The sequence below is a fragment of the Postia placenta genome (genome assembly GCF_002117355.1).
Source record: "Postia placenta MAD-698-R-SB12 unplaced genomic scaffold POSPLAscaffold_9, whole genome shotgun sequence".
Taxonomy (NCBI): Eukaryota; Fungi; Basidiomycota; class Agaricomycetes; order Polyporales; family Adustoporiaceae; genus Rhodonia; species Rhodonia placenta.
In genome coordinates this window covers 298,926-324,667 of record NW_020169840.1, presented here as the reverse complement: position 1 = coordinate 324,667, position 25,742 = coordinate 298,926, and the positions used below count along the sequence as shown (strand labels likewise).

Sequence of the window (25,742 nt, the reverse complement as noted above, 5' to 3'; positions counted from 1 at the left end):
TATTATTGTCAACTGATGATTTGCTTCAGCAATCTCACAGGAAAGTAGCGAAGATGTAGGTGTCTAATCTGCGGAATTTTCTTATACAGTAGTCATGATCCGGATGACATCCTCAAAAGCCTGCTTCGAGGCCTCTTGGTGCATGAAAATGTTCTTGTCCTGGTGTACAGCTCTCACGGTGCTCAATTTGACAGGGCTTCCGGCACTTGTGCACGAGTTCCTGCACGGCACTCGAGGCCACCTTACGTAGTATGAGGAGACTATTGGCTGGTGTAACAAGTATGTGTCAGAGGCTCTCGTATTTTCGACATAAACTGATACATAATTCCTGTAGTTTCTCGCTGTCAACTCCCTGCTCAGGTGAGCCTAAGGCGACTTCTATGCTGACCTTGGTTGCTTAATATACGACTTCAGTTCTGTTGAAGAGGATTCCAATCTCTCGTATTTCAACATATTGTGCACTAGGCAGTTCACTAACGTAGAGGTACGTCATCCCGCTGTCATCGATGCAGCTCTGTAGTCAGCGGCCCACCATTTTTTCGCACCTGTGCATTTCTCCTGCTATGTAATGTATTACACCCGATAAATAATATGCCACAGTTGTATTTTGATTGGATCATCTGCGGGTGACTGGTCTGTCACGGAAGCGAACCGATATTGCAGTGGATTGATTAGTGTTATGGATGCAGCCTATACAATCATTAGTCGGTCTGGCAATGTATCACAATAGTTGGTATAATATTATACCATGCATGACCTTATGTAGGCTGCTAGCCTCGCCAGCCTTGCATGCTCTCGATAGTCATATGGGCCTAGCTACCTATTTTGGCTCTTACATCACCCCGCTGATTTATCATCATGGCAATACAAGACTGTAAAACAATAGCGGTCTCTCGTAAGCTGGCCGGACCTTACAAGGCCATACGAGTACATGCATGGCCATACATAATGCGTTCCTTTTTGCTGATGCAATGGCGATCTAGTTGGCGTCTAATTCTAGGAAACTATAATATACGAAGGGCGCTACGGTCTGCCATTCTGAATCTCATTAGAATGCAGATTTGAGTTCAACCTCCGCTCTAACATCTGCAACGCGTCCAGATCCTGCGGGAAGGCATCCAATACCAAATCGCTCACGTCTTCCAATATGCCGTCACGCACCTTTCGAATGAGCCTGACATGCACTCCAATCAGCGAATCAAAATTCACATGAACTTGGAAATGCACTCGGCCATGAAAATCGCTTCCTCCAGGAATCCACGGGATCCTCAGGTTCTCCTCTTGCTGTCAAATCATACGAGATCTCAACCAGTGGAATTAGATAGAAGCCGGGATCCGATAGCTTTGGGAAGAGGAAGGCATCAAACATCATATGAAGGTCTTCCATCTCGTCGGCGACGGTACAGGCTTCGGACTCATCGCCATCATCAGCGGTAGGTGGCGAATCGACGTTGTCACCGGACGCAGCCATGTCAGCACCGGCCACGTCGGGAGTAGCATCGTCAAGCGGCTTCTCGCTAACATCCGCTGTCTTGAGCCACTCCATCACGCGATCCGCATTCTTCGGGTCAATGGCTGCACCTACATCTTCTGCGACAGCCTCGGAATCATCCAGGAGCCTGGGCCGTGAACAACACTAATCCTCCGTCGTGGATTTTTGACGACTTCCTGTCAATACCGGCATTGGCGACCAACGTCAAGACACGGTCTTTCCTATCCTTGATACAGGTCGAGCCGGTGCAGAAAACAGCCAACCTCCGGTAATGCATCACGTCGTAGGTTGTCGTTTGCAATGGACTCACATGTGCCTTGCAGCGGATATAAAAATACAGTGCCTCTGACGGAAATCACTGAGGGCATTCTGAATGGTGTGCTCACGAAAGCCCAGGTCTGTTCATCGTCAGTCTGACGTTGATGCTTCCTGATAAGATGCCTCTGACAGTATTGGGCCGAACAGTTGCAACTCAACTCGGACCAGATCATCAGTTACGATGTCGAGCCGTTCCTTCCGACCATCCTCACGCACAGAGCCCCGTCGGCATACCCGTGGACGCGCACTGAGCGCTACCTGCCGTTGAACATATATTTCAGCTGGTCGGACGAGACTTTTGACAGCGAGTACTATGCTGCGATCACGCAGACTGCGACCAATCTGACGTCTGCTGCGGTGGAGGGGCAAACGAACATCTCAGGCGTGCCGCACTACCCGAATTATTCGCTGTACGGGACACCGATCTCGGACATCTGAGGCACCGCGCTGCCGACGCTCGTGGAGCTGAAGCGGACATACGATCCAAATAATGTGATGGGTCTTGCGGGTGGATGGAAGGTGCCAGCGTGACCAATTGATGTATGGGCTTGTATTTGAGTCCGTATACGCTCATAATTGCTATCCTGGATTAGAGGAAATTATTCCTACGGTCATCACAGCGCAGTTATAAAGTTGACAGTGCATCCGCGAGAGAGCGGCGCATCAGAACAATGAAATCCCCCGAGAGGAAATAGAAGACTCTCAAAGAACTTCAACACGGCCCAGAATTGATACCTGGCCGTTCAGCGGCCCAGCTGTGACGCCTTGGTTCCGTGTATGGTAGGTACGCACTTTCTCGACACTCCCACAACTCAACAAATATCACTAATTCTCTTTTAAAGATGCTCGACCAATGTAAATGCAGTTCCTATGACGACCTTGCACCATGTACGCGGATGCGCGTTCTACAACCCGTCTCAGCGCTCGGCAGAGGCTGCTAGCTTTTTGGTCTGTAGTCATCCTGGTCGGGCTATGTGGCCTCTGGCCAATCGTGCTGCCGCGCTGATAAAAGTGAAGCTTAACGATAAAAACAAACCACTGCCCATGCGTGCGTGCCCTATGGCTATTGGGCCTTCGAAACGAAATCAGCAGCGAACGCTGCATTGATATGATTAGATAGAGAATTTTCACAAAACATAACATTGATAGCAATCACAAAGCATGATCAGATCGTCTTTTCTCTGGCCGTCGGTCCGCCCGATGGCCAGGAGGTCAGAGTCAGAATGTCGTCGGGGCATGATCCTAGTCATCATGACTATCTCTAAGGCAAAAGAGTCTCCAAATGTTGACCGCCAGCGCGGAGACCTGATGCTGACCTCGGTTCACCGGACCTGTTGGATGACGGTCTTTAAAACACATCAACAAGGAATAAAGGGACATGCACAACTGCGCACCTTTTGTCGAGGGGAGCGGAGATCTCGTGCCACCCTTCTTCACTCGTACCAGTCGTCAGAATGACTGCGCCTCCAGTAAGGCAGTCTTGCTCTGAGCCTCTGATGAGGCCTCGAGCGGCGTATCAACTGAGCGCCCCACCTCTGTCTCTTGAATGTCCGAGAGATGGTTGATGGTAACTCTGTCGGAGTTCGGGTTGGTAGGCTCCGTAGAAGGGCCATCGGGCAAATCTTGAGCCAACGGCAATATGCCGTCCGGTGTTGCCGCCCGGGGGTCACCCAGCGTACCATCGCGTGCTTTCCGGATGAGCCTAGCCAAAAACGTAATCAGCGCATGAGAAGGTGCAAAGGTCCAAGTAAAACGAACTCAGCCATTGCCTCTGCTTCCTCAATAAACCCACGGGGATCAGCGCATTCTCCTCCTTCGGCCAAATCGAACGAGTAGCTGACAAGGGGCACGACATCGATATCATCAACTTTAGCACGGAATGGACCAAGGACGGCCTCAACGATGGCATCAGTGTCGGCATCGCTGTCAGGATTAAGCACGAGAAATTCAGCGTCGGAATCGCTGTCGACACTGTCGGGGTACTCTGTGTCAGTGTCGCTATTGAGCGTAGGTATACGGTCATCTTCTGCAGTGATTGCGGCGTCAAAGCGCTCAGAGACAGCATCTTCGTGCGGACATAGCGCGCCATCTTGATCCTCGCTGCAGTCGACCGCCTGAAGCCAGTCTCGCACATTCACAGCGTCATTCGGAGGGACAGATGAGTCAGGATTGGCTACGATCTCTGAGAATGTTGGGGCCTCCGTTTCCATAGGCGGAGGCGGAGGGCCTGAAAATAGTGTGACGGTCAACTTCACATCGCAATATGAAGTCAAAATTTATATTCACTCTGCTGTGCGCGTAATGCTTGGTGCTGCGCCCAATCCTCACTAAGGTATTGTTTATGTCTCGTCCTTTCCTCAAAAGACACTATTACAGCATCATCGTGATGTATGTCACGAGTAGGTATGCGGACGGTCGCCCAAACGGAAGAATGCTGATAGCAATTCGGGAATGGGAATGGCTTTGATGTTTGAAGGGGTTCACGACCCGCTGGATGCTCGCTACAGGGCTCGATTGGCGTGCACATACTCGATGTTGTGAACTTCTCAGGCTGGTCTCTGGGCATGCCAACCCCCGCGAACTGTAACCTACAACGATGCCACGGATGACGACGAAGAGGAAAGTCATAGACCTATCGTCATGAATGAGTAAGCGGTTGGCCAACGACGCTAGGCACACACCGAATCCACAAACGCTATATACTTGCGGGGTGTCAATTTGCTTGCGACAGCTGTAAGACGTGAATCGTCGAGGCATTCGGCCATGCGTACGGGATCCAGCCATAGCGCGATATATGAGCCGTGACGTGGAATATAGCCGGTTGTGCGCAAGTCCGACTGCATCGTTGCCTATCCTGAGTATAGCAGTGTGCAGTTCCTGTAACAACTTTGCACCATGTGCGCGGCTGCGTGTGCTACAACCGTTTCCGAAACTAGGTGCGTATAAAGTTGCCGCTTAAATGTCGCTTCGAAAGAAGCGACAATGCGCTGCTTTTGGAGCACCCGGATGTGGCTGGGAAGGACGCAGAAACGGTTTCGTATGACTAAGCAAGATGACCCTATGATCTGATCACGTTCTCGCCTCGCGAAGGGGGAAGCAGCCAATGAGGTCGGTGAATTATGCAGGCGTGATGACGTACTGCATTGGACGAGAGACAGTGTGCGAGGAATCGAAGTCAACAACGCTGTACATACACAATGAGTCTCGACGGGATTCTACTGGTTTACCCTTCGCATGGATTGAGAGAAACAACAGGGTATCGCGTGAGACATCATAACAAGTCGTGGTTGAAACCCGAGATGATCTCGCGAAGATTTGCCACGATCGATACAGCATGAAAGGAATTCTGCAAACGAGTCGACTGCTCATCCGTGCTCTTGACGCGGCCATAGTTGATTCCCACGCCTCTATGTTCTCCTCTGATGTTCAGCCTAGCCTTGTCTCTATATTCTCGTCCACGGGGAGCGAGCCTCTTAGTACTTTTTTGTCAAGCACGGACAAGTCACTACCATCAGATTCGTTCATATGCTTTTGCAACGACGCGACGTCTCTGCCACATCCACGACTACCGGCTACTCTGGTCTCACCTTCTACCAACGAGCAAGGCGCACCGGACTATGCTCTACAACAGACCGTTCTGCATATCCAATCCCCTACTCTTCGCACAACTTTCATCCGCTGCCCTCCATTTCGCGATGCCAACGGTCCTAGTGGACATCTCGGCATGAAGCATCCCTGGATCCACTTCCAGGTTCGCAACATGGGCCGTGAATGTTCCTTGGAGATTGGATTGGTTGACCAGTCTGGCAGAGAGGGTGTGGTCAGATGCTCTACATTCCAGGTACTGTACTTTTGTGTTCAAATCTCTCGAACAAGTATGATGGCCTTTATGTCGCTGAGTTTCCGCGTAACGTTCCAATTTCGGGCTTCATGAGCTCGAACTTCAGCCCATTAGCTGTGTACTCCCGTAATGGCACAGGATGTCGGTTTGTTGAGTTTCACAGCAGCCTCACTACCCCAAAGTCGGGACGGTACTGGGATTTCTGGCCAGCCTATTCCGAGATTGCCAGGAATCCTGGTGTGAGATCATAACTATTTACTTTGCTTCACCTCGTACCTTGCTCAGGCGTACTGAAACAAGTACTGAACAGAGAGAGCCATTGCTCCGCCTGGGAAACCCTCCCCTCCTTCATTTACCCCTCTTACTACCGTCGTCCTCCTCCCGTCTGCTCACATCGTGGTGTACGATCAACCTGAACCTCCCCGCATTGCTTCCACACTTCTTGTCCGCTTCTCTCTTGCGCCCCGACGGAGACGAGGACGCGGATTCACTGGACAGCGACGACGAGGACGACGGTGACGTGCCCTTACCGACCGCGTCATCGGCCCGCCAGCGCGTTCCACAGAGGGGATTATACCAAGTACCTGCAGGGACGTACTCGTACGTCTCGTACGTCAAGGTATACGCCACATGCCGATTGAGGCGAATATGGTTCAGCGAGGACGGGCCAAAACAGAGGCTGCCATGGGAGTTTCAGCTTTATGCAGCTGATTGACGGTAGCGGTATCCCTAGTTACAGATGAGAATACATCCGGTCGTTACATTATTTACGTGTTGGAGATGGTACATCGGCGATGAAGTGCAATGAAGCTATTTTATCTCGTATCTCGTAGCAAGCCGTCTAACGACGTAAAGTATAGCGACTCCAAGGGCATATTGCGATGAATGAAATTTCATTTATCACAATATTTCCTTGGAGTAGAATGCCAAAGGCATTTGGCATCAGGGTGATCCCGGATCGGACGAACTCTGGCTTGGGTACGGGTCGTGCCCAAGCCAGAGTTCGCCCTTAAAGGATTCCGTGACTGTGCAAGGTTGGCTTCAGGCGGTAGCCTGTAGTGAAGATGAAGATGAAGCCCGGCGTATGCACGAAGTCATTGTCTTTAGGCACCTTAAAGCCGCCATCACCACAGAAGACGATCACACATTTACGCTCAATGGCACCACTAACACAAAGTACCTTGACGATGTCGAAAACAGTGGCACGCTTACCGTCTACGGAGGAGAATGCGCCGACTCCCATGGCTTTATCGAGGAAGCAGATGCAATGACTGATTTTGTTTTGCTAAGACCGTTTCACTTCCTCATGCGCTAATGATGATTTCAGCTGGGCTCATCTGAAAAGCACGCAACAGCGCGCTGGGAGATCATGGGGCGGCAAAACCTGACAATGCCGTTTATTCAATGTCAGGTCGACGGCCCAGGTTCTGGCACGTGAAACGAAAGAAGAGGAGGTGGCACGAGGGCTTTGCTTTCCTCGTTGAAAGGTGCGCAGTTGCACACGTTCCCGTGTGTCTTATCAATTTATGCTCAAGACCGACACCCAACAGGCCCGGTGAAGCGAGGTCAGCATCAGGTCTGCGCGCTGACCGCCGACATCAGGAGGCTCCTTTGGCTTCGTGATTTTCATGACGACTAAGATTATACCCCGGAGACGTTCTGGTTCCGACCTCCTGATCATTGAGTGGACAGACGGCGGCCATCTGTCCACTTAAGTCATGCAGCACAATCAGACCATGCTGTATGATTACTATCGATGTTAGCTGTGATGTAGCTATGCTTTTAGACCACCTTCTATCTAATCAATCATTTCAACGCTTTACTCACGCACAGGGAAAGCCAGGAAGAGAGACCCTGGACCAAACCAATAGAACACGAAGATCTAATGCCAGCGCCTTCTCTGGTACCACACACGCTACCTGCAGCCTGGAATACTGGAACAATGCAACCTCTCAACTGGCTGGAGGCGATTTCCCGGCGATATGCATCATCTCGTTGTCCGTCAGAATTCGATGGGAGACTCCTGCGGAGATAGGTGTTGTGACCTCAGATGGTGAGTCAAGTAGACCGAAAAGGGCAGTGCGAGATCCGAATTAGGCAATGGCTTCCTGCTTCGGCTCCTGCTTCTACGAGAATTGAGACCACACGGATCAAATCACGTAATTTGCGAATACGGCGATCGTTCGTTTCTGTGTTGCAGAGCCTTTGATTGGCTAGAAGACTCTCTAGTGCATCAGCACTCAGCGGCCTGGTGAGACCTGCATGCAGCCTTGAGGCTCCTGATGGATCGATCTTGAGATCCATGTGACTTTTGTGCCTTTGGCAATGGGAGAACAATGAGGATGTCCAAACATTTCGCATGTCCAGTAGATGGGTAGATGAGGGACGATACGGGGCACGGACTCCGAGTCGGAGCTAGTGCCATGCATGCAAAGTCATCAAGACGTATGACTGACTAATAAGAGTTATGTGACAGCAATCAGCAAAATGAATCACTTGGTCAGGAGAGTCCACCCGCGGATTGTCTCGGTATTGTCCGACTAAAATCCAGGTCGTGCGAAGGTTTGTAGATGCAGGCATCTATTGATACAGTCCGTACCCGCCGTCCTCCGGGCTGCTACAATGTACAGTTTGATGGGTGAGTAACTCATGCTGAAGCTTCTAAGTTCTGCCCCAACATCAGCACGTTGTCCTCTTGACGTGCTGATATGCTCATTGTCTGTTCTATCTACGCTCATGACGCGAGAGCACACCCCCATCAGTGGGGAGACGACACTTCGAATGTTTCTGTATGTAGATCAAGCCGTGCTTATTATGTTTGGTCATAGTATCGGGCCTGTAGATGACACAGGGGGATCTCGGACTACATGGCTCTAAGGCCAGGTCACTCACATTCGTGAGCCCATTTTCTACAAGCTTCGGCATTTCCCGAAGCATGCTATTCTTGAACAGCACATCCGACCAACAGGCAACTTTGTGAGCATCTCTTTAACATTCTTGAGGCTCTCCTCTGAATGATTGAGGAAGGCAATGCCAGCTCCGTTGACAACTACATTTGTGCCTCATTACGGTTCATATATCGCACTTTGGCTGGATCCGGTCACCATGGCGGAATGCCTCGATGATCCATGTCTCGCTGCTGCTGCGAGCGGACTGACACCAAAGAAATATGTCGCATATGTGGAACTTGTGTGTCCCCTGGAAGGTCAAACTTCTCTCAAACGTTCTTTAACGCAGGACGATAGATCCAGGACTTTCTTCTTCCTGATCGTCCGTGACACCGTTGTGTTGTACGCTTCGTAGGGATTGGCATGCCAAAGGACCAGCCAGAACAATGCATCTATTCGAGTATGTCCACGCCTATTTATTCCGATAGCGAACACTCAGCGGGTCGTGAACCCCTTCGTCCGTCGAAGCCGCTCCCATTTGCGAATTGCTATCAACATTCTTTCGCTTGGGCCACCGTCCGCATACCTACTTACATCACGGATTTTTCCGATGCCGTGACGCTATCCCTGGGCGAGAGGAAAAGAACTTATCAATATCTCGATATCTCGACGAGGACTCGGATAGGCAGGAAGCGCTACTCGATCAGCGAAGTGAGCATTCTTTCCAATACGTCATGTAAAGCCGATTGTTTCACGATTGCTAGACCCGCCACCTGCGAAAAAAAGAGTTGCAGTCACCGTCATCCATGCCCGTATATAGTTAGTCACGCAGACTAGCATCTAGCAATCCTGTGATATCAAAAGAGGAAATATGACCTCGATCACCGTTGTGTCAGAGAACCCCGGGCTTACCCTAAGAGTCATGACCTTCCCAAGATCGCTGGATAACTATAGACGCTGACCGCACATCACTGCTCGGAGATGCTACCAGGCGGGTGCTACTACTTAGCACTGTGTTCGCTGCGAAGACTGTAGCATAGTACGATAGATGCATTCATGATTACCAAACATTCGATACGAGCAGAGTGGGGAGGGGGAGGGGGGAGGTCACAAAATGAGTCCTTCATATTCACACCGGATACCCTGACGGGACCTCGCATGTCTGATAGATGTGGAGTCAGTTGGCAATAGATAGCAAGGAGATGTCGCAACAGACTTTGAGTGAAACCGCAGGAGAGGACGAGTATTATTAAAGAAGAATCACGAGCCCTCAAGGTTGCCGATAGGCGATCGGGGTCCTGTGCGTCCGCTAGGACCGCTATGCGAAGAGGGTCTACGAGACTGAATGATCATGAGCAATGATTCTACAAGTTCGAACAATTCGTGCCATACCCGAGGTATTCCCTGTTTGCGGCGGCGATACTTCTACATATGACAGTCAGTATGTCAGGGCTTGACTACCAAACGGAGTAAGTACGTACCAGATATTCATCCGTTGCCTGCTTCCTGAGAGTCGTATCTAGCATGCGCTGCTGCCAGGACCGTCTCAGGGTGTCGCACGTCGTTGTCAAATTTCCGAACCCCAGCGCATCAAGACGGGAAGGAGTGCGACTGCCGCGGTCATGCCACAGCTCTTGAACCGCGACGTGAGGATCAATAAGATAGGCTATCAAATATTGATTGGTACGACTCGATTCTGGCCATCGAGGAGTAGTATGGATGACGCGTCCATCAGGGGGCTCTACGTCCGGGTCGACAGGTAAGGAGAAGTATTGGTATACTTCTGGCATGGAGGCCACGCCATTACCATGGTAGGTAGCCATGAGGCAAACAGCAGGAGCATTTTCCTCCAGCCTGCCCATGAAGACGCACGGACGAGGGCTTTGCGTGGATGAATTGGTAGTATATGAACTGTCCTGCCCCGCATTCGTAAAGTACATCGGAGAGCCGGCGATACCGAGCGCTTGCTCTATTGGAATAAGCACGCTCGCGACAATGCGACAAATGTCGCCAGGCTGAACTTCGTAGGTGGGGGCCGACGCGCGAGACATTTCAGCGATATACTGGAGAGAGACTGAGAGAGAGAGGACTGGGAGAGAGATATAGGACGGAGAGAGAGAGAGACTGAGAGAGAGCGCGGTGAGCACAACTTGCAAGGTCATGGCTTCCGAGACATTTATAGGTGGCAGGCTTGCTACATGAGTTGTATCAAGGCGACCCTCGGGTACTGTCAACAAAAGCGATGAAATGATCCCGTCGATTTCGCCGGCTTCTCGATACCTACAGATAAGCCCCTGGTCAAGTTAAACGGTGGGTCATCATGACCCGAAATGTCAGTTTGTACTGAATGCACACTCATGGCATAAAATGTTATGGCGTACCAGCTGATCGGCCCCCGGCATGGTCTGCGCTGAGCCTAATGGGGCGTAATCATGCAGTGCTCTTTTGAGGTGTTTGATTCTTATCGGTGGAACCGGAACATAGGCGGCCGATCTACCTTTAACCCACGATACCACTCTCCCATAATCATTAAAGGCTTCCCTGGAAGATAATGATGGTAGAGTGGACCATCTCAATCTCGAATATTCTGAACCAAGCTCGTGTGGCATTGTAAGTGTGCGATGATGGTCAAAGCAGTGAGGGCCAATGCCAGACCTATGTTCCCTGTCTATCGACAAGATAAAACAATTCAGGACTTAATTCCAAACTATGGAAAATTGTACTCAAAAGACTTGTGATAATTGTGAGATTGATCATCGTGCGGAATGACACAAGAGTCATCACAACAGATAGCACCGAGTAGATCGATCCAAGTAAATGGGACAATAGCGTGTGCGATCAGGCTAGTATTTGGCATAATTTTGTCTCTGTGGGTCCATTCAAGAGCTGACTAAGTGAGTTCGGTAATTGCCGTAAGATACACCACACGTCTCTTAAGCATCTCCCTCCACCCCACCCCCGCGTCTGCTCATTCATCGCATCGTGCATTTCTATCCTCGTCCTCCATGCCGCCGGACTTGTCAACAATTGAATTTGATCCAACACGTGGCATATACCTTGCTCTTTGGCTGGACCCAGTCAAGATGGCGGAATGCGTTGACAACCCTCGCGTGCGAGCGGCAGCACGCAAACTCTCTCCTCGCAAGTATATTGCACATGTAGATGCGGTATAATCTTGTATGCTAGTCCGAGACTGTATCTGACCTCTTTCGACAGAATCTAGATTTCCCCATGCCCGATCGTCCATGGCATCGTAGCGTCATACGATTTGTTGGGATGGGTATGCCGGAAGACCAACCAGACCAACAGATAACGTCCGACATGTGTGTTCCTATATATCCGGCAAGCCGACATCCCACAGGACGCGAGCCTCTCCGTCTTTCACAATCGTTCCCATTCGCGAACTGCTATCAGTATTCTCATGTCTCCGCAACGGTGCGCATCTCTACCGAGTTGAGGGACTACAGAGACGCCATATCGCTACCTGTATCAGAGATCCTCAGATATTATCGCTTATTGGATGAAGATAGAAGCAAGCAAGATACTCTGCGTGACCAAACAGGTCATGTATAGTCGGGATACGTGCCTCAGTCATCAAAGCTGACGCCTTTAACTCAGGTGTATCGCCGGTACGACCGGTATCAGTGCAGCCGGATACACAGCTGGATGACCCCGAAGCTGTCGCTGAAGATGTAGATGTAGCCGTCGACCTGAAGAATGCGGATCGCGTGGCAGAGTGGCTCAAGACAACAGACGGTAGCGAGAAGCCGGTCGGTCCTGATGATGCTGACTCCGACGTGGCCAGTGCCGACATGGGCATGGATCTGTCCGGTGACGACGTCAGTTCTCCATCTGCTGCCGATGTTGGCAATGAGTCCGAAACCTGTACCGTCGCCGACGAGATGGAAGACCTTCATGAGATGTTTGATGATTTCCTCTTCCCAAAGCTCTCAGATCCCGCCTTTGACCTGATTCCCCTGGTCGGGATTTCATATGATTTGACAGCAAGAGGAGAACCTGCGGATCCCCGTGGATTCCTGGAGGAAGCGAATTTTATGGCCGAGTGCGTTTCAATGTCTATGGGTATCTCGATTCGCTGACTGGAGTGCACATCAGGCTCATTCGAAAGGCGCGTGACGGTACACTAGAAGATGTGAGCGATTCGGAAGCGGTTGTCGCCGCCATGCCCACCGGCGGTGTCCAGAAGGAAGAGAGCCTCATCCAGGTGCCTGCGGCGGAGCACGCTTCTGCGCAGGGATTGCCTGCGAGCGACTCGGATACTACAGCAACCGAACACCTTGCCAATATGCTGTCCACGGCGCTACTCGAGACAGCGAACAGACCGCTCGTGCCTGAGGCTGATCCATCGCCACACGCAGAGAAGGATGTTGTCAATACTTCATCTCGCTCATCGAAAGGTTCGTGTTCACGCACGATGTTTACACAATACTGATGTATCTCCCTGAAGCTTGGTTCCCTGCGAAGCTTGCTGGGCTTGTACGTCGTGTCAGCGCCCGGATTACTGCGGTCTCAACAAGCATTCTCCGAGCGGTTCGTCTCCGCAATGTGCGTGATGACGAGCATTGATGGTATTCTCATACGGGGTATGGCGCCATGGATGCCTACTCAGAATATACTGACTGGAGCACAGCCTGAGCCCACAACGACGGATTTGTTCACAAAAGGAAACGTTCCTATTCATTATATCATTGATCTTGATCAGCTATACTGTATATGCTTTCACTTCGCTGTGTGAATGATGGTATCCTCCAGTACGCAACTACCCATGTATTGCCGCGATAGCAGAGACACCAGCCTTGACGCGTGAGCAGTGATTTTGTTCATCCGGTCCATTCATCTCCGCCCAGAGGCAAAGAAGGGTATTAGTCATTCAGCTGCGTGCATATGGAATACACGCGGTAGCCATTGCCTGGTCCTCTCACACGACACTCCGACTAGGACAAACCTGCGTCCTAGTCGGGGTGTCGTGCGACACAAGAGACATGTGTGAATACATCCCTGCGGGCGCTATACCGGACATCACATGCATTCTTACCTGACGAGCAAACGCCTGCTCGCAATGGGATGCGCCGATAGATCTGAAGCTTGAACGACAGAAAGAGATTACTGCCCACGTGTACATGCTCTATGTGGCTCACCTGCCTGTACTCACGGCTGAAAGCGGCCCGCTAGAGTGATATCACAGTAAGTACTGCTTCTCACGTACAACTACGCTCAATTTTGTGAACCCCAGGTTTCAGTCAAATCACGCCGGTTGCCTGATCGCCAGACCGGTATTTAACAGGATAGGCAGCTGAGCCAAACAACGCACACACATGCGGGTGGCACCGTGGTCTATCATTTTGTCGTCAGGAGAGTCGAGGAGCCAGAGGGAGGATAATGCATTTGAAATGGTTTATCCGGGCTGATAACGTGGACGGGAGCCGTTCCAAGAGCTGAAAGTAGGTCGCAAGGCGCAGCGCTACACTACACAACGAGATACTGGATATGGTCATGATCTCGGCCGTCTTCTCGTACTGGGTCACTCAAGTAACCTTGTTTGAATGTTCATGGAACTGTATGAGATTAGAAGAATGGGCTGCCATGAACGTGAGCGCTGAGCTAACTGTCCTTAAAGCTATGGGCTCCAGAGCCCCTCCGTCATCCAGGATCCTATGCGAGCCCGACGGCCGGTGACCAAAGATAAGGCCCAGATATAGTAAGTACCGCACGATGTACATACGAGAACTTTATCCGAAGTGTATCGGAGAGATGCCACAGCTTCCAACGTCGTGTCGTCGGAGCTGCTTGGGCGTGAGATACTCGCCCAGCCAATTCTACATGAGCCTAAGGGGCGACAGGGACATACTGCACCAACAAGTGGCCTGCATCTGCGAACCTTCGCATGAATACATATCTTGAATCAATGGCACCTATCACACAACGCCGGAGACAATCCGCCTGCTTTCGCTGTTCGCCGACTCCTTTTGGTCACTCGTATCTCTTGATGGCCTTGCAATCCTGCCATCATTGAGAATTAACTCCGCCGTCCCTGCGGTACTAATGAGCAGTAGCACCGCATGGCAGCACCGCCGACTCCGAGCTTCGCATCGTCTCCCGTCCACCCATCTACCGGGACATGCGGCATTCCTAGTACGCGCTCTCGTCATCGTCCACGACCACACGCTGAGCAGGCACACGAATGCCAGGCTAGATCCCTCATACGCCTCGAGATTGCATGCAGGTCTCAGAAGGCCGCCGAGCGCTGATGCACCAGAACCCCTTCATAAAGATTCTTCTATCCAATCAAAAGCTCTGTAACACAAGAACGAACGACCGTCGTGTTCGCAAATTACGTGATCTGATCGGTGTGGTCTCCATTCTCATAGAAGCAGGGACCGAAGCAGGAAGACATTGCCTGTTCCGGATCTCGCACTGCCCCTTTCGGCCTACTTGACTCACCATCTGAGGCCACGGTACTTGCATCCGCAGGAATCTTCCAGCGAATTCTGACCAGCGCCCAGGAAGAAGGTGCATATTGCCGAGAAGTCTCCAGCCAGCTGAGAGGTCGCATTGTTCCCGTATTCCAGGCTGCAGGTAGCGTGCGTGGTACCAGAAGGAGTTAACAACAGATGCCTTGGGTTCCTTTGGAAGTTTGGTCCGACATGCGTGCGAGTGTAATGTTGGAATGAGTGCCCTCGGCCGCAGTGCATTGCAATTCTATCCCACTCACCCGGTAGCATATTCCCGCACTTGTAAATCGAGATTGCCAGTAGATCGCGGGTGCGTGGTGCGTGAAGACCGTAAGCAGCCGTCAGAGCCTTCGAAAAGAAGTCAGCAACGAATACTGCATTATTGATTAGATGGAATGTATTTTCAAACACGACACGAATACGTCACAACTAACATCAGTAGCAATCACAAAGCACGAGCAGATAATCTTTTCTGGCCGTCTGGCCACCCAATGGCCAGGACCTCAGACCCAGGATGTCGTCAGGTTATAATCCTAGTCGTCATGAACGTCCCGAAGACAAAGGAGTCTCTTGATGTTGACTGCCAGCGTGGAGATCTGACGCTGACTTCGCTTCACCAGGCCTGTTGGGTGACGGTCGTAAGGTCATATTAATGAGGTACAAAGGGACGTGCGCGACTGCGTACCTTTTGTCGAGGAAAGCGGGGATCTCTTCATTCGTATCAGTCGCCAGATTGACCGCGGCTCCGGTAAGGTGGTCTCGCCCTTAGTCTCTGACGAGGACTCCGGCGGCGTATCAGCTGAACGCTCTACCGCCGTCTCCATAGTGCCCGAAAGATGCTCTGTGGTAGCATTGCCGGAATCTGCATTGGTGGGAGCCTCATCGTGTACCACATTAAGCTCCGGAGTGGTGCCCTCAACCACACCTTGAGCCAACGGCACCACACTGTCAGGTGTTGCCGCCCGAGGATCACCCAGCGTACCATCGCGTGCTTTCCGGATAAGCCTAGCCAAATTCGCAATTAGCGCATGAGGAGGTGAAAAGGTCGAAATATGACGAACTCGGCCATTGCCTCTGCTTCCTCAATAAACCCACGGGGATCAGCGCATTCTCCTCCTTCGGTCAAATCGAACGAGTAGTTGACAAGAGGCACGACATCGATATCATCAACTTTAGCACGGAATGGACCAAGGACGGCCTCAACGATGGCCTCAGTGTCGGCATCACTGTCAACATTAACTTGAAGGAGATTATCAGCGTCGGCATCGCTGTTGGCACTGCCGGAGTACACTGTGTCAGTGTCGCTGTTGAGCGTAGGTATACGATCATCGTCTGCAGTGATGGCAGCGTCAAAGTGCTCAGAAACAGCATCCTCGTGCGGACATAGCGCGCCATCTTGATCCTCGCTGCAGTCGACCGCCTGAAGCCAGTCTTGCACATTCATGGCGTCAATAGGAGGAACAGGTGAATCGGAGTTGGCTACGATTCCGGGAAATGTTGTGGCCTCCTCCGCTTCCACAGGCAGAGGGGGAGGGCCTAGAAATAGTGTGACGGTCAACTTCACATTACGACATGAAGTTAGAAATCATATTCACTATGTTGTGCGCGTAATGCGTTGTGCTGTGCCCAATCCTCACTAAGATAATCTTCATGTCTCATCCTTTCCTTTAGAGACAGTCTTATGGCATCGCCATAATCTATGTCACGGGTAGGTATGCGGACGATCGCACAACCGAAAGAATGCTGATAGCAATTTGGGAACGGGAATGGCTTTGACGGATGGAGGGGTTCACGGCCCGCTGGATGCTCACTTGAGGGGTTGATGGGTGTGCACATACTCGATGTCTTGAATTCCTCCGGCTCGTCTTTGGGCATGCCAACCCCCACGAACTGTATGACACAACGATGCCATGGATGACGACGAAGAGGAAAGTCATAGACCTATCGTCCTGAGTTAGTGAGCGTTTGGCCAAGGACGCTGAACACACACCTCATCTATATATGCTATATACTTTCGGGGTGTCAATTCGCTCGCGACGGTCGTAAGACGCGCATCGTCGAGGCATTCGGCCATGCGTACGGGATCCAGCCATAGTGCGATATATGAGCCGTGAGGTGGAATATAGCCAGTTGTGCGCAAGCCCGACTGCATCGTTGTTTATCCTGAGTATAGCACAAGCTGAGGGTGAGAGATGGGCGGAACGATTCACGGGAGAGCCACTGTGGTGCCCCACCTAAGGACAGCCTGGAAATGGGCACAATGGAGGCGCTGTCACCTGATCACTTGGTCGATATTGGCGGGCGTGAGTAGATAATGTCATTTGGAATCGCAACTCGGTCAAATCAGATAAGCTTCCTGCCCGGGCCAAACCGCCCTGATGCCCGCCCCGGCACTCGTTTTGGTCTGCCCCCGTCAGTGATCCGGTCCTTAGCTGCCGGAGATCCTGTCCCCTATTGGCGGCTCCGCTCGCCCTCTCCGTGGGGACGGGCAATTCTCTGCCAGCCGGCACTTTCCGGTGACCAACAGCGCTCGCAGATTTCACTATTTTGAAACTGGGCATCCTGTCTACAGCATTCAACAGCAACGATTGTATCTCATTTTCCCAGGAGCAAGTGCTCAGATAGAAGCCCGCGACAAAATCTTGCAAGCGGAATTCTCGTTTTCTTAAGTAAAAGTTCAAATCATGCATGTCAGTGGAGGTGAAATGCACTATTTCCTCTTTTGGACAGCATGTCCGTGGGTGTGCGGTCAGGTCGCATCAAGATACTTCGCAGCGAAAGGCTTCTGAAAAATGCGGGTATGAAGAGGTACTATGATTTTACTGTGTCTTATCTCTTGTATATACTTCGATAGTGGTGTAGCTATGGGGGCGTACTGGGATCTTAATTACCTTGACTAGATCCTGAGCCCGGTCGTCCTTACTAAGCGAATATTTTCTTCGAGGGATTGCCCGTCCCCATAACTCGAATGGGAGCCATTCGGAACCAATCTCGGCATCGCTGTCGGCCGCCGTCCAGCGCATCTCAACGGAACTACCCATTGCCAGACTTTTCGAACCAATTGAAGGCCAGGATCACGTACGCCTTTCACATTCGAGTAAACCTGGGTGCGCGCCGAGACCGCTCAGGTGGGACGGTAATACATTTTCGATTCTTGACTGCTACTGGCATAGGTATAATTCGACTATCGAGATAAGGTTTACGGCGATCTTCTACTGGCCTCAACAGCCTTAATGCAGTAGCCCCTGTCACCCCTCCCGGAGATCCTGGCTAGTTCCTCGTGCGGGCGCTTGCGCTCATTACCCTGAATCATGGATTCATGAAAGACGCTGTCTCGCACCCAGCCGATTTCATCCCGCATCTCATCTCCGGTTAATCCGCAGTGGTAGGGATCGGGATTAAACCGGATGGGTACGAGACAAGAAAGACGTTTCAGCCTCGAGGCTCCAGCTTCTAGTGCTGGAGAACGCCTACGAGAACGTGGTCTCCTAGCTGCCTAGTACAGATATGTCCTTTGACCTCGAAGAAGCACTGGTGGGAAGGCTGAAAACCGTTCTTTGGGTATACCATTTTTGTCCAATCGCCACAGAAACACAATATAAGTTGCAAGGGATGGCCTACTAAACGCGTCTCTCCAGGCGTCCGCCAAGTATCGTCACCCCCCATCTGACTATGCAAGCTGCACCCGATACCGCCAGCACCTATCAAGTGGGAGAGATTCGCGCCACCTCGGTTAGCATCTATGCCCCCTTTGACATGATGCTTTTTCCCTATGCCTCTCAAACATCTGTCCCTTCGACAAAATCGGGACGTTCCGTGAAGTCGGCCTTTGGCAAGTCTCGACCCTGTGTGGTGATGCGAATAAACGGGATAACGGCGAAACCCTCAGTCTGCTTAATAACGTCGCTCGGAGGTAATACCTTGTCCACTATGCCAACGGTCTGGCAGCATTTCTGTATTCCTGTTGATCCGCCATCCGCCGACAATCCTGAGCATAGCCTGCATATATCTCCTTCGTGGATTCATCTGGAGGGGCGCGACTCGCATGTGATCGCCCTACCGTTCCCGCCAGATCAGCGTATCCAACACCCGTTCAACCCATGGACAGATCCATCTGGCCAGACACATCCACGCTGCCTCAGCAGGAAGGAAATGTACCGGTTCAGGTTTATTTGCGAAGGAATAATGGAAGAATGGCAGCAGCGCGAGAAGGACGAACCGGGTTTCCTAGAGAGAGCGTTCAAAGAGTACCAGGTACGGAACCACTCATCCCAATTGTTACTTGTACTCAACTAAGTTTTATACAGGATAACCGCAGAGCTGCGAGACAGCAAGGCCAGGCTCAGAGTGGGGATGCATTGGTGTGTTATGATGCATCTGCGCATAGGACGATCGTTGATGAGGTTGTCGATAGAACCCAAACAACTCTAACCCCAACGTGGGATCGAACCCGTTGTCGGCAGTCGCAGAGGTGTCTGGGGAATAAATAACGTGATACGTAGGCAGTCAGTCACTCATAGCTATCACTTGCGATGGTCGCTGATATCCGCACCTACCGCCAGGAAGACTTCATCCCAGCGAGACCAGAGCTTGTTAACTGTAGCACCTGTATTGGTAGGAGGCAATGTATGCATGACGACCACCGACAGCAATGCGGCGTCGGGTATTCCTTCCACGCAAAATGGCGCGAACGGCATGCCGTACTGCGACTCTTCATTAAGGGTGCATGTTAGAAATAAATACAGCGATTGCAAAGCACGACTGGAACGACATTGTGGGACGTAGCATGCTGCGGTCTCATAACGCTGACGGCTCTGCTATTAAGTAGTTTCTCACAGCACCCTTGATGGTGCTCAGAATTGCCTTGCGTCGCACTCTGTTTTCTGGCAGCTCATCCTTCCCCGTTGCAAGTCCATAGAGGTATGCAAAGTCAGCCTGCGCGACCAGTGGTAGCCGGCCAGAAACCTTGTCCTTTTTCTTGTCGGTCTTCTCCTTGAAGTTCCGTGCAAAATCCTTGGATACTATATCTGCGCGCTCGACGACGTCCGAGGGCACCCCAGCCAAGCTGGCAACGTGTGTGCCGAAGGAGGAAGATGCGGCACCTCCGATAAGCTTATAGAGAAAGACCAGCTGTGACATATGCATTTAGAGTCGTCCTGAAATTGACTGTCGGTGAACACCACTAACCTCCCGCTTCTCGTCATCCACCATTGTTTCCATATGCATATTGCGAATGTTGGGATGATATGCAAAATCGTCAGTCAAGGAACCATAGTGCGTCGCGAAAAATGAGAGAGCCAAGGTATGCGTCGCCAGCTGGTGTAACACAGCCTACGGACATGATACGGTTATCAAATGAGTCCGATAGTCATCCTACGGCCTACTCACCCCTGCAATAGCCATCCCGTCCTGCATGGCATGCATGAGTTGGCGCTATGTCAAACGAGAAGTGCACTCACATATGTCGAGGTACCTCTCCCCAATTCTACATGCCCAAATGCCATTCGCGTCAGAGTGCACACCACACAGTGGTAGTATTACATACCGTCTAGGATCACCAACGACTGTGGCGTGGCGTCTCGCAAAATCTTACAGCTTCAAGCTGCCTCAGCATCGAGTGTAGAGAAATAGGCAATCCTCACCATTCATCCAGCTCAACTTTGAACGTACTTGCATTGGAAAACATGTTGTCGTAGGCTCCCATGCGAGTAAGAATAGCATCGACAGGACATAGCCTAAGGTATCAGTATGTAAGTATATAGGACTCCTATTGTACTGTGATGCTGTGCCTACCGCGCTTGTCTTGCTGGCACAAACATCCCAAGTTGAGCCATGATCTAATATCAATCCGCCCATCCGTCAGACTGGACAACGATTGTCGACCGGCAGGAGATCTGACTTACGACTCCAGTAGCAGTCATGCGCATAGCCTGAGTCGTCCGTTAGAATCACCCCTATCCAGCGAGAATAGCGGAACTCACTGTAGATTTTCCTCTGTGTACGTCCAAGATCGCCATGAGTATGCGTAAATCTAGGCTTGCTAGAGGACCTTACCCCATATTCGGTCCTATTCAAGGAGCATCAGTCAATCCACGTAGATCCAGAACACAAGTTAGACCAACCTGTAAGCAAAGCTATTCTGCCCACGTCACCGCCCAGCTTGACGGAATTGGGTATGAAGTCGCCCTTAAGCCCGGTGCTTGCACAGAGAGCAGGATGCCTAAGCTCCTCAAAGTCAACCCACGCGGCGTCACCTTCGATCAGCTCAGGTCTGCATGCGGGTTCCCCAAGAGCGCTCGAGGCCTTGGCCAAACTGAACAAGCAGTCCATTTCCGAAAGGACGCGAATAGCATGCAACCACACTGCACGGTCTGTGTCAAACTCCGCATACAGTCGGTTTTTGAATTCCTTGATTGCAGTGTTACGATTCTCGCGCGCTTCTTTCAACTTACGGATTGTCGGCTGGAGAGAGGGCACCACCCAGCGCACAGCCGCCTGCATGCACCGGTCCAATCAACAATGAGAGATCATGGGGTGCGCGATGCTCACTTTCGTGCTGCCATTCTTTGTCCAGTCCTTCGGAACATTCTTCTGACTGGGTTTGGTTTGTACAAGGTAGATTTCCTGCGTATCACAAACGTCAAGATTTCATTAGTCAGACTATAACGTCTCTCACACCTTTGTTCCCTGGGCACTGTGCCAATATGACAAGTTGACGCTAGCCACTGGCTCAGCTATGGCTCGACTGAAAAATGCGTCGCAGCATACCCAAGCTTACGTTCCATCGTTTTGAGTTCATCGTCGAGCTCCTCCTCCAGGCCTCGTATTTCATCCATGATGTCATCATAAACCTTGTCCTTTCCATCTTCTGGCACCAGTTCGTCGGCGTCTTGATGAAGGGAAGTCACAACCAGGAACTACCAGAGGACGAAATGCACGTACTTTCTTCTGCCTTCTTGAACATTGCAGTTACGTGTTTGATGTTCGGCAGCAGATTGGGCGCAGAGCGAAGTAGTCCCAGAACCGTCTTCGATTCAAAAGACTCGGCAGACTCGGCCAGCTCAGACAAGCCGCCGCTAAGACTCTTGAAGGACTAGAATACCCAGTTTTAACACGCGGTGATAGAGCACTGTAGGATGCATAAACCCTACTTTCAGAACCTTAAGGAAGTCTTTCACGCGACAATTCTTGGCATGTATGCGGGACACGATACGTTCAAGATCCGGTAAACCTTTCGCTATTTTCATGAATTCAGCTTCGAAGGTCGGATGGTCCATGAGATCTTGAACAGCATCCAACCTTGCCGCGACATGGTCAGTCTAATGGAACAATCTCGCATCGACTTGACTCACCTTGCGTCGATGTCGGATACGTCACGCAATGGCATGCAAAGCCACATACGGAATAGTCGCTTGCCTGATTCAAGACGCTAGTCAGATTTGCATGACTGAAAGAGTGTTGCTTCTGACCAGATGGGGTAATACAGCGCGAGAGCAACTTGAGCAATGAACCCTCCTCAGTGCCTTCGCTGTTCATGAGAACCTGTCGACTGTCATACCTTTCAGATTTCATTGAACGCCAAAGGAATACCCACTTCAATATGCGCAAGGGTCTGCCCATCAAGAACGAGGCCCTGACCACGCTTCATGGGGTCGTAGATATTGAAATTCTTCATGCTCAAGATCTCCTTGTCGATATTAAGAGTGTTGAGATACCTGTCGAATATACTTGTCAACTTAGTTCAAACAGGTGCAAAAATAGGATACATGCCAGATCATGGACCCCAAAGCTTCAATCGCACTCTTGCATCCTGCCATCTCCCGAATCGCTTCAGGCACAGCTGTGCTTAGACCATGCGCGGCATCGCTTAGATCATCGTCGTCGGCAGACGCGGGATACAACTTCTTCAGTTCCTTAAGAGTCTTCTCATATGTGAGGCCCTCGCATTCACGCAAACTGGTCCACAGACAATTTCCAGGAAGAATGGCCTTAAGAAGGCGCGTCGTCGACACCGATAGGTTGCCCTTCAAGAGGGAAAGCCTCAAGAATTAATTTTGGAACAATCATGCGAAAGGGGGTATAGTACCTTCGTAAAGATAATCTCTTTGGGACGAAGTTGCCGCATGAGCGTCTCGAGCCTAGTACGGCAGACATCATCCTCAAAGGCGCTCAGATTGAACTCGCTGGTAGAGCTATCAAGGACGCAGATTCCGAAGGCCTGTCGGCCATCCTTGTCTTCTAGCGTCTCTTCCTCCTTGATGGAGACACAGTGACCGGCTTGCTCGTCGGTGAGCAGCGCCTCATCCACGAGAGTTCCGTTCGTGTACACCTTGTTGAGCTCACGCCTCACGATCTTGTCCTTGCCCTTGTCTTCTGTGGCCTTCCCGCCTTTCTTACCAGCAGCAAGACGCATCTCGGCTCCAAGTGCGGTCTCGGCCTGGTCCACTCGTCCTACTTTATATCCTATGAGAGGATATGCCAGACAAGCACAGTTCCGTCAATACACGGCATGCGATGGTGAAACTGTACAACACCTTTGGCGAGGAACTTCGCCGCCCAGAAGTTGAATGCCATCTCAGGCACGCCGACCTAGTCGAGGGTCACTAAAGGTCCCCAAGACATGGATGTAAGCGTTTAAAACGTACCATGCTCATCTTTACTCGGTGCGTCAATTTCAAGTCAAACTCACTATGACCAATCCGGGCGTCCTCCTCGTACAGTTCTAGAAATTTGCCTTTCTGAAAGAATAATACTGTATCGAAATGATTTTGCTTGATTTCCCAGAACTACACGTGTGGTAAATGATGAGATGATTGTGTAAGCCGCCAACATTGTGAACACTCACTTGTTTCTCGAAAGGAGTGAACTCCTTCCAGGCTTGAGGTGGGATATACAAGGTACGCGGATCATATCCTGGCTGGCCTGGACGCACGCCGTCCTTGTCTCTTACGTCTTGTAGGAAATAGAACGGATCTTCCGAGCTCTTCTTCTCCGCCTTTTTGTCTTGTACGCGTCGTTCCGCTGCAGTCAGGAACGTATTGCTGCCGCCAGATGCCTGATCCTTTGTGAGGTATGGGTGCTTGGCTGTCTTCTTTGTTGCCTTCGGCCGCTCGGGGACGTCTGACTCGGCCTCAGAGACTGTAGAGGAATGCGCATATGCGGACAAACGCGAAGATGGGCGCGACGACTCTGTCTCAGACATACGGGACGACGCTCGTGAGCGACTCCGGTGCGAACTTTCATCTTCGTCCTCGTCCACATCATCAGGCACAATGAAATCGTCATCGTTTGGAGCGACTAAGAAGTGTTTAGGAAAACGCGCTCGCGTCGGTGAATAGCACTGACCTTTCCTAGCCTTGCTCTTCGTGGACGGTTTCTCATATTTAGTTAGTCGCTGCGAAAAGGAACGCACTCGAGACATGGCATCGTCATCGTCGCTATTGTCGTTATTGGGATCAGTTATCTCGCCAGAGAGCATCGTGGAAACGCGGGGCTTCTTCTGTGGGCCTTTCGCTGTACGCCCAGGAGAGCGCTTTCGAGCAGACAACCCTTCCTTGTACGCGACCGCGTCTATCTGGCCACCCTCCTCGTCAGATTCGTCGAGGACGATTTTGCGCTTTTGCCGCAGTGCAGGCTAGACACATAATGACTAAAGAGAAGAACGAGAATTGTTGTGCCACTCACAGGCTTGGCTGTACTTTTCACGCTTGCGCCATCATCTTCGTCCGACAACATGTCAATGTCGATGGGGTCACTTGTGGGTGGTGTGTCTTTTCCACTCCATCCTCCGTCTGAACTTCTGGTATAGGTTGCATCGACGATGCCAGACGACCGCGTGTTGCTTTTGGATAGTGGAGTGGCAACCTCAAGTAGGGGCGAGTCTGAGGACGTGTCGTGAAGAACGTCTTTAGAAGCGAAAGGAGACGTCAATTTCCCAGCCTTCTTCGAGCTGTTACTCTCGCATTTCTCAGGAGTACTGGTCGATGGTTTCCCAAAGAATGACATGAGGCTTTTCTGCTTGAGTTTGTCCGCAGACTGAGCTTTAGACTGATTATTGGCGGGAGCCATGATGTTCTCTATTGTCTCAGTATGTAGCTGAAAGTCGTTCCCGGAGCGTAGGACCCCTGGAGAGTGGTTAAGGGACAGTTGATGCCAGCAACGATCCGAAGAAGGCAGCGATACGTTAAAGTAACACGCGCCCGTTACGCGAACGCGTTATTTTGTCTTGTTTGCAGTGCTCATTTAGCGCCGGTTATCGATCATCGCTACTCAGTACTCGGTAGTGAATGGGTTATGTATAATTATGCAGACTGTTGTCTATATACGAGGATAAATGCAGTTACATTGGTATCTTCCATCCCCCTGCCAACCCCATAATGTTGGTCGGATCGTGCAATTCTTTCAGGGTAATAAGCTCGGGTAAGGCAGCTCCATATACCAAGTTCAACGGAGTTCCGTACACCGCATAGTTCGGATAGTGTGGTGCGTCCTGTACGGATGTCTGGCCCTCAACCAAGGCCACCGCAGTAAGGACGGCTGCACTTGCGACAATCGCATTGTAGAAGTCAGTGTCATATTGCGAAAGCTCCCAGCCGAAGTAGAGGTTCAGTGGCAGGAAACGCTGAGCGCGCGTATGCGGGTAGGCCGACGGACCACCATGATCGAGGATGGTCGGTAGGAATGGTTCAATATCAATGCTGATGATACCAGCAGATTCGCCAAGTAGCTCG

General features: G+C 51.1%; 11 protein-coding genes across 11 annotated transcripts in view; 5 read left to right on the top strand and 6 right to left on the bottom strand.

Annotated features, from left to right (window-relative positions):
• On the bottom strand, window positions 1-616 carry POSPLADRAFT_1040263 (hypothetical protein; the record flags this gene model as incomplete). Its single annotated transcript, XM_024477711.1, has 4 exons — window positions 415-616; window positions 335-360; window positions 195-279; window positions 1-138 (listed from the first exon to the last, which is right to left on the bottom strand). Coding segments are annotated over exons 1-3 (171 nt in total), but the record flags the coding sequence as incomplete, so codon positions are not given.
• A 756-nt stretch (window positions 617-1,372) lies between these two features.
• On the top strand, window positions 1,373-2,248 carry POSPLADRAFT_1057790 (hypothetical protein; the record flags this gene model as incomplete). Its single annotated transcript, XM_024480955.1, has 4 exons — window positions 1,373-1,433; window positions 1,616-1,760; window positions 1,816-1,888; window positions 1,943-2,248. 4 exons carry the CDS (start codon window positions 1,373-1,375, stop codon window positions 2,246-2,248), a joined length of 585 nt encoding a protein of 194 aa, XP_024337640.1.
• A 1,011-nt stretch (window positions 2,249-3,259) lies between these two features.
• Window positions 3,260-4,376, bottom strand: POSPLADRAFT_1146586 (hypothetical protein; the record flags this gene model as incomplete). Its single annotated transcript, XM_024485952.1, has 4 exons — window positions 3,260-3,512; window positions 3,569-4,037; window positions 4,097-4,177; window positions 4,340-4,376. 4 exons carry the CDS (start codon window positions 4,374-4,376, stop codon window positions 3,260-3,262), a joined length of 840 nt encoding a protein of 279 aa, XP_024337639.1.
• An 843-nt stretch (window positions 4,377-5,219) lies between these two features.
• POSPLADRAFT_1147024 (hypothetical protein) lies at window positions 5,220-6,366 on the top strand (the record flags this gene model as incomplete). The annotated part of the gene is made up of 3 exons (XM_024486013.1): window positions 5,220-5,651; window positions 5,962-6,166; window positions 6,233-6,366. The coding sequence occupies 3 exons, from the start codon at window positions 5,220-5,222 to the stop codon at window positions 6,364-6,366; spliced, it is 771 nt and encodes a 256-aa protein (XP_024337638.1).
• Window positions 6,367-9,572: 3,206 nt separating this feature from the next.
• POSPLADRAFT_1182039 (hypothetical protein) lies at window positions 9,573-10,639 on the bottom strand. Its single transcript, XM_024488888.1, has 4 exons — window positions 10,021-10,639; window positions 9,932-9,964; window positions 9,756-9,880; window positions 9,573-9,701 (listed from the first exon to the last, which is right to left on the bottom strand). Exons 1-3 carry the CDS (start codon window positions 10,588-10,590, stop codon window positions 9,800-9,802), a joined length of 684 nt encoding a protein of 227 aa, XP_024337637.1. The 5' UTR covers window positions 10,591-10,639; the 3' UTR covers window positions 9,573-9,701; window positions 9,756-9,799.
• An 872-nt stretch (window positions 10,640-11,511) lies between these two features.
• On the top strand, window positions 11,512-12,112 carry POSPLADRAFT_1145686 (hypothetical protein; the record flags this gene model as incomplete). Its single annotated transcript, XM_024485823.1, has 2 exons — window positions 11,512-11,706; window positions 11,756-12,112. Coding segments are annotated over 2 exons (552 nt in total), but the record flags the coding sequence as incomplete, so codon positions are not given.
• POSPLADRAFT_1146962 (hypothetical protein) lies at window positions 12,094-13,126 on the top strand (the record flags this gene model as incomplete). The annotated part of the gene is made up of 3 exons (XM_024486007.1): window positions 12,094-12,602; window positions 12,656-12,957; window positions 13,008-13,126. Coding segments are annotated over 3 exons (930 nt in total), but the record flags the coding sequence as incomplete, so codon positions are not given.
• A 1,338-nt stretch (window positions 13,127-14,464) lies between these two features.
• On the top strand, window positions 14,465-15,184 carry POSPLADRAFT_1040258 (hypothetical protein; the record flags this gene model as incomplete). Its single annotated transcript, XM_024477710.1, has 1 exon — window positions 14,465-15,184. A coding segment is annotated over one exon (237 nt), but the record flags the coding sequence as incomplete, so codon positions are not given.
• Window positions 15,185-15,373: 189 nt separating this feature from the next.
• On the bottom strand, window positions 15,374-17,176 carry POSPLADRAFT_1040257 (hypothetical protein). The gene is made up of 5 exons (XM_024477709.1): window positions 17,003-17,176; window positions 16,608-16,953; window positions 16,074-16,548; window positions 15,698-16,017; window positions 15,374-15,634 (listed from the first exon to the last, which is right to left on the bottom strand). Exons 1-5 carry the CDS (start codon window positions 17,162-17,164, stop codon window positions 15,546-15,548), a joined length of 1,392 nt encoding a protein of 463 aa, XP_024337633.1. The 5' UTR covers window positions 17,165-17,176; the 3' UTR covers window positions 15,374-15,545.
• A 2,135-nt stretch (window positions 17,177-19,311) lies between these two features.
• POSPLADRAFT_1146312 (hypothetical protein) lies at window positions 19,312-25,080 on the bottom strand (the record flags this gene model as incomplete). The annotated part of the gene is made up of 19 exons (XM_024485915.1): window positions 19,312-19,487; window positions 19,565-19,618; window positions 19,854-20,142; window positions 20,200-20,343; window positions 20,401-20,421; window positions 20,472-20,497; window positions 20,575-20,600; window positions 20,679-20,747; window positions 21,122-21,507; window positions 21,562-21,636; window positions 21,691-21,757; window positions 21,781-21,901; window positions 23,547-23,601; window positions 23,658-23,750; window positions 23,858-24,150; window positions 24,217-24,309; window positions 24,358-24,406; window positions 24,500-24,646; window positions 24,697-25,080. The coding sequence occupies 19 exons, from the start codon at window positions 25,078-25,080 to the stop codon at window positions 19,312-19,314; spliced, it is 2,568 nt and encodes an 855-aa protein (XP_024337632.1).
• Window positions 25,081-25,351: 271 nt separating this feature from the next.
• Window positions 25,352-25,742, bottom strand: part of POSPLADRAFT_1057782 (hypothetical protein) — a gene marked incomplete at both ends in the record, with an annotated part of 2,768 nt that continues 2,377 nt past the window's right edge. The window contains one exon of the mRNA XM_024480954.1: window positions 25,352-25,709. Within this exon, the coding sequence (XP_024337631.1) occupies window positions 25,352-25,709 (358 nt within the window). The remainder of the gene's footprint in view (window positions 25,710-25,742) is intronic.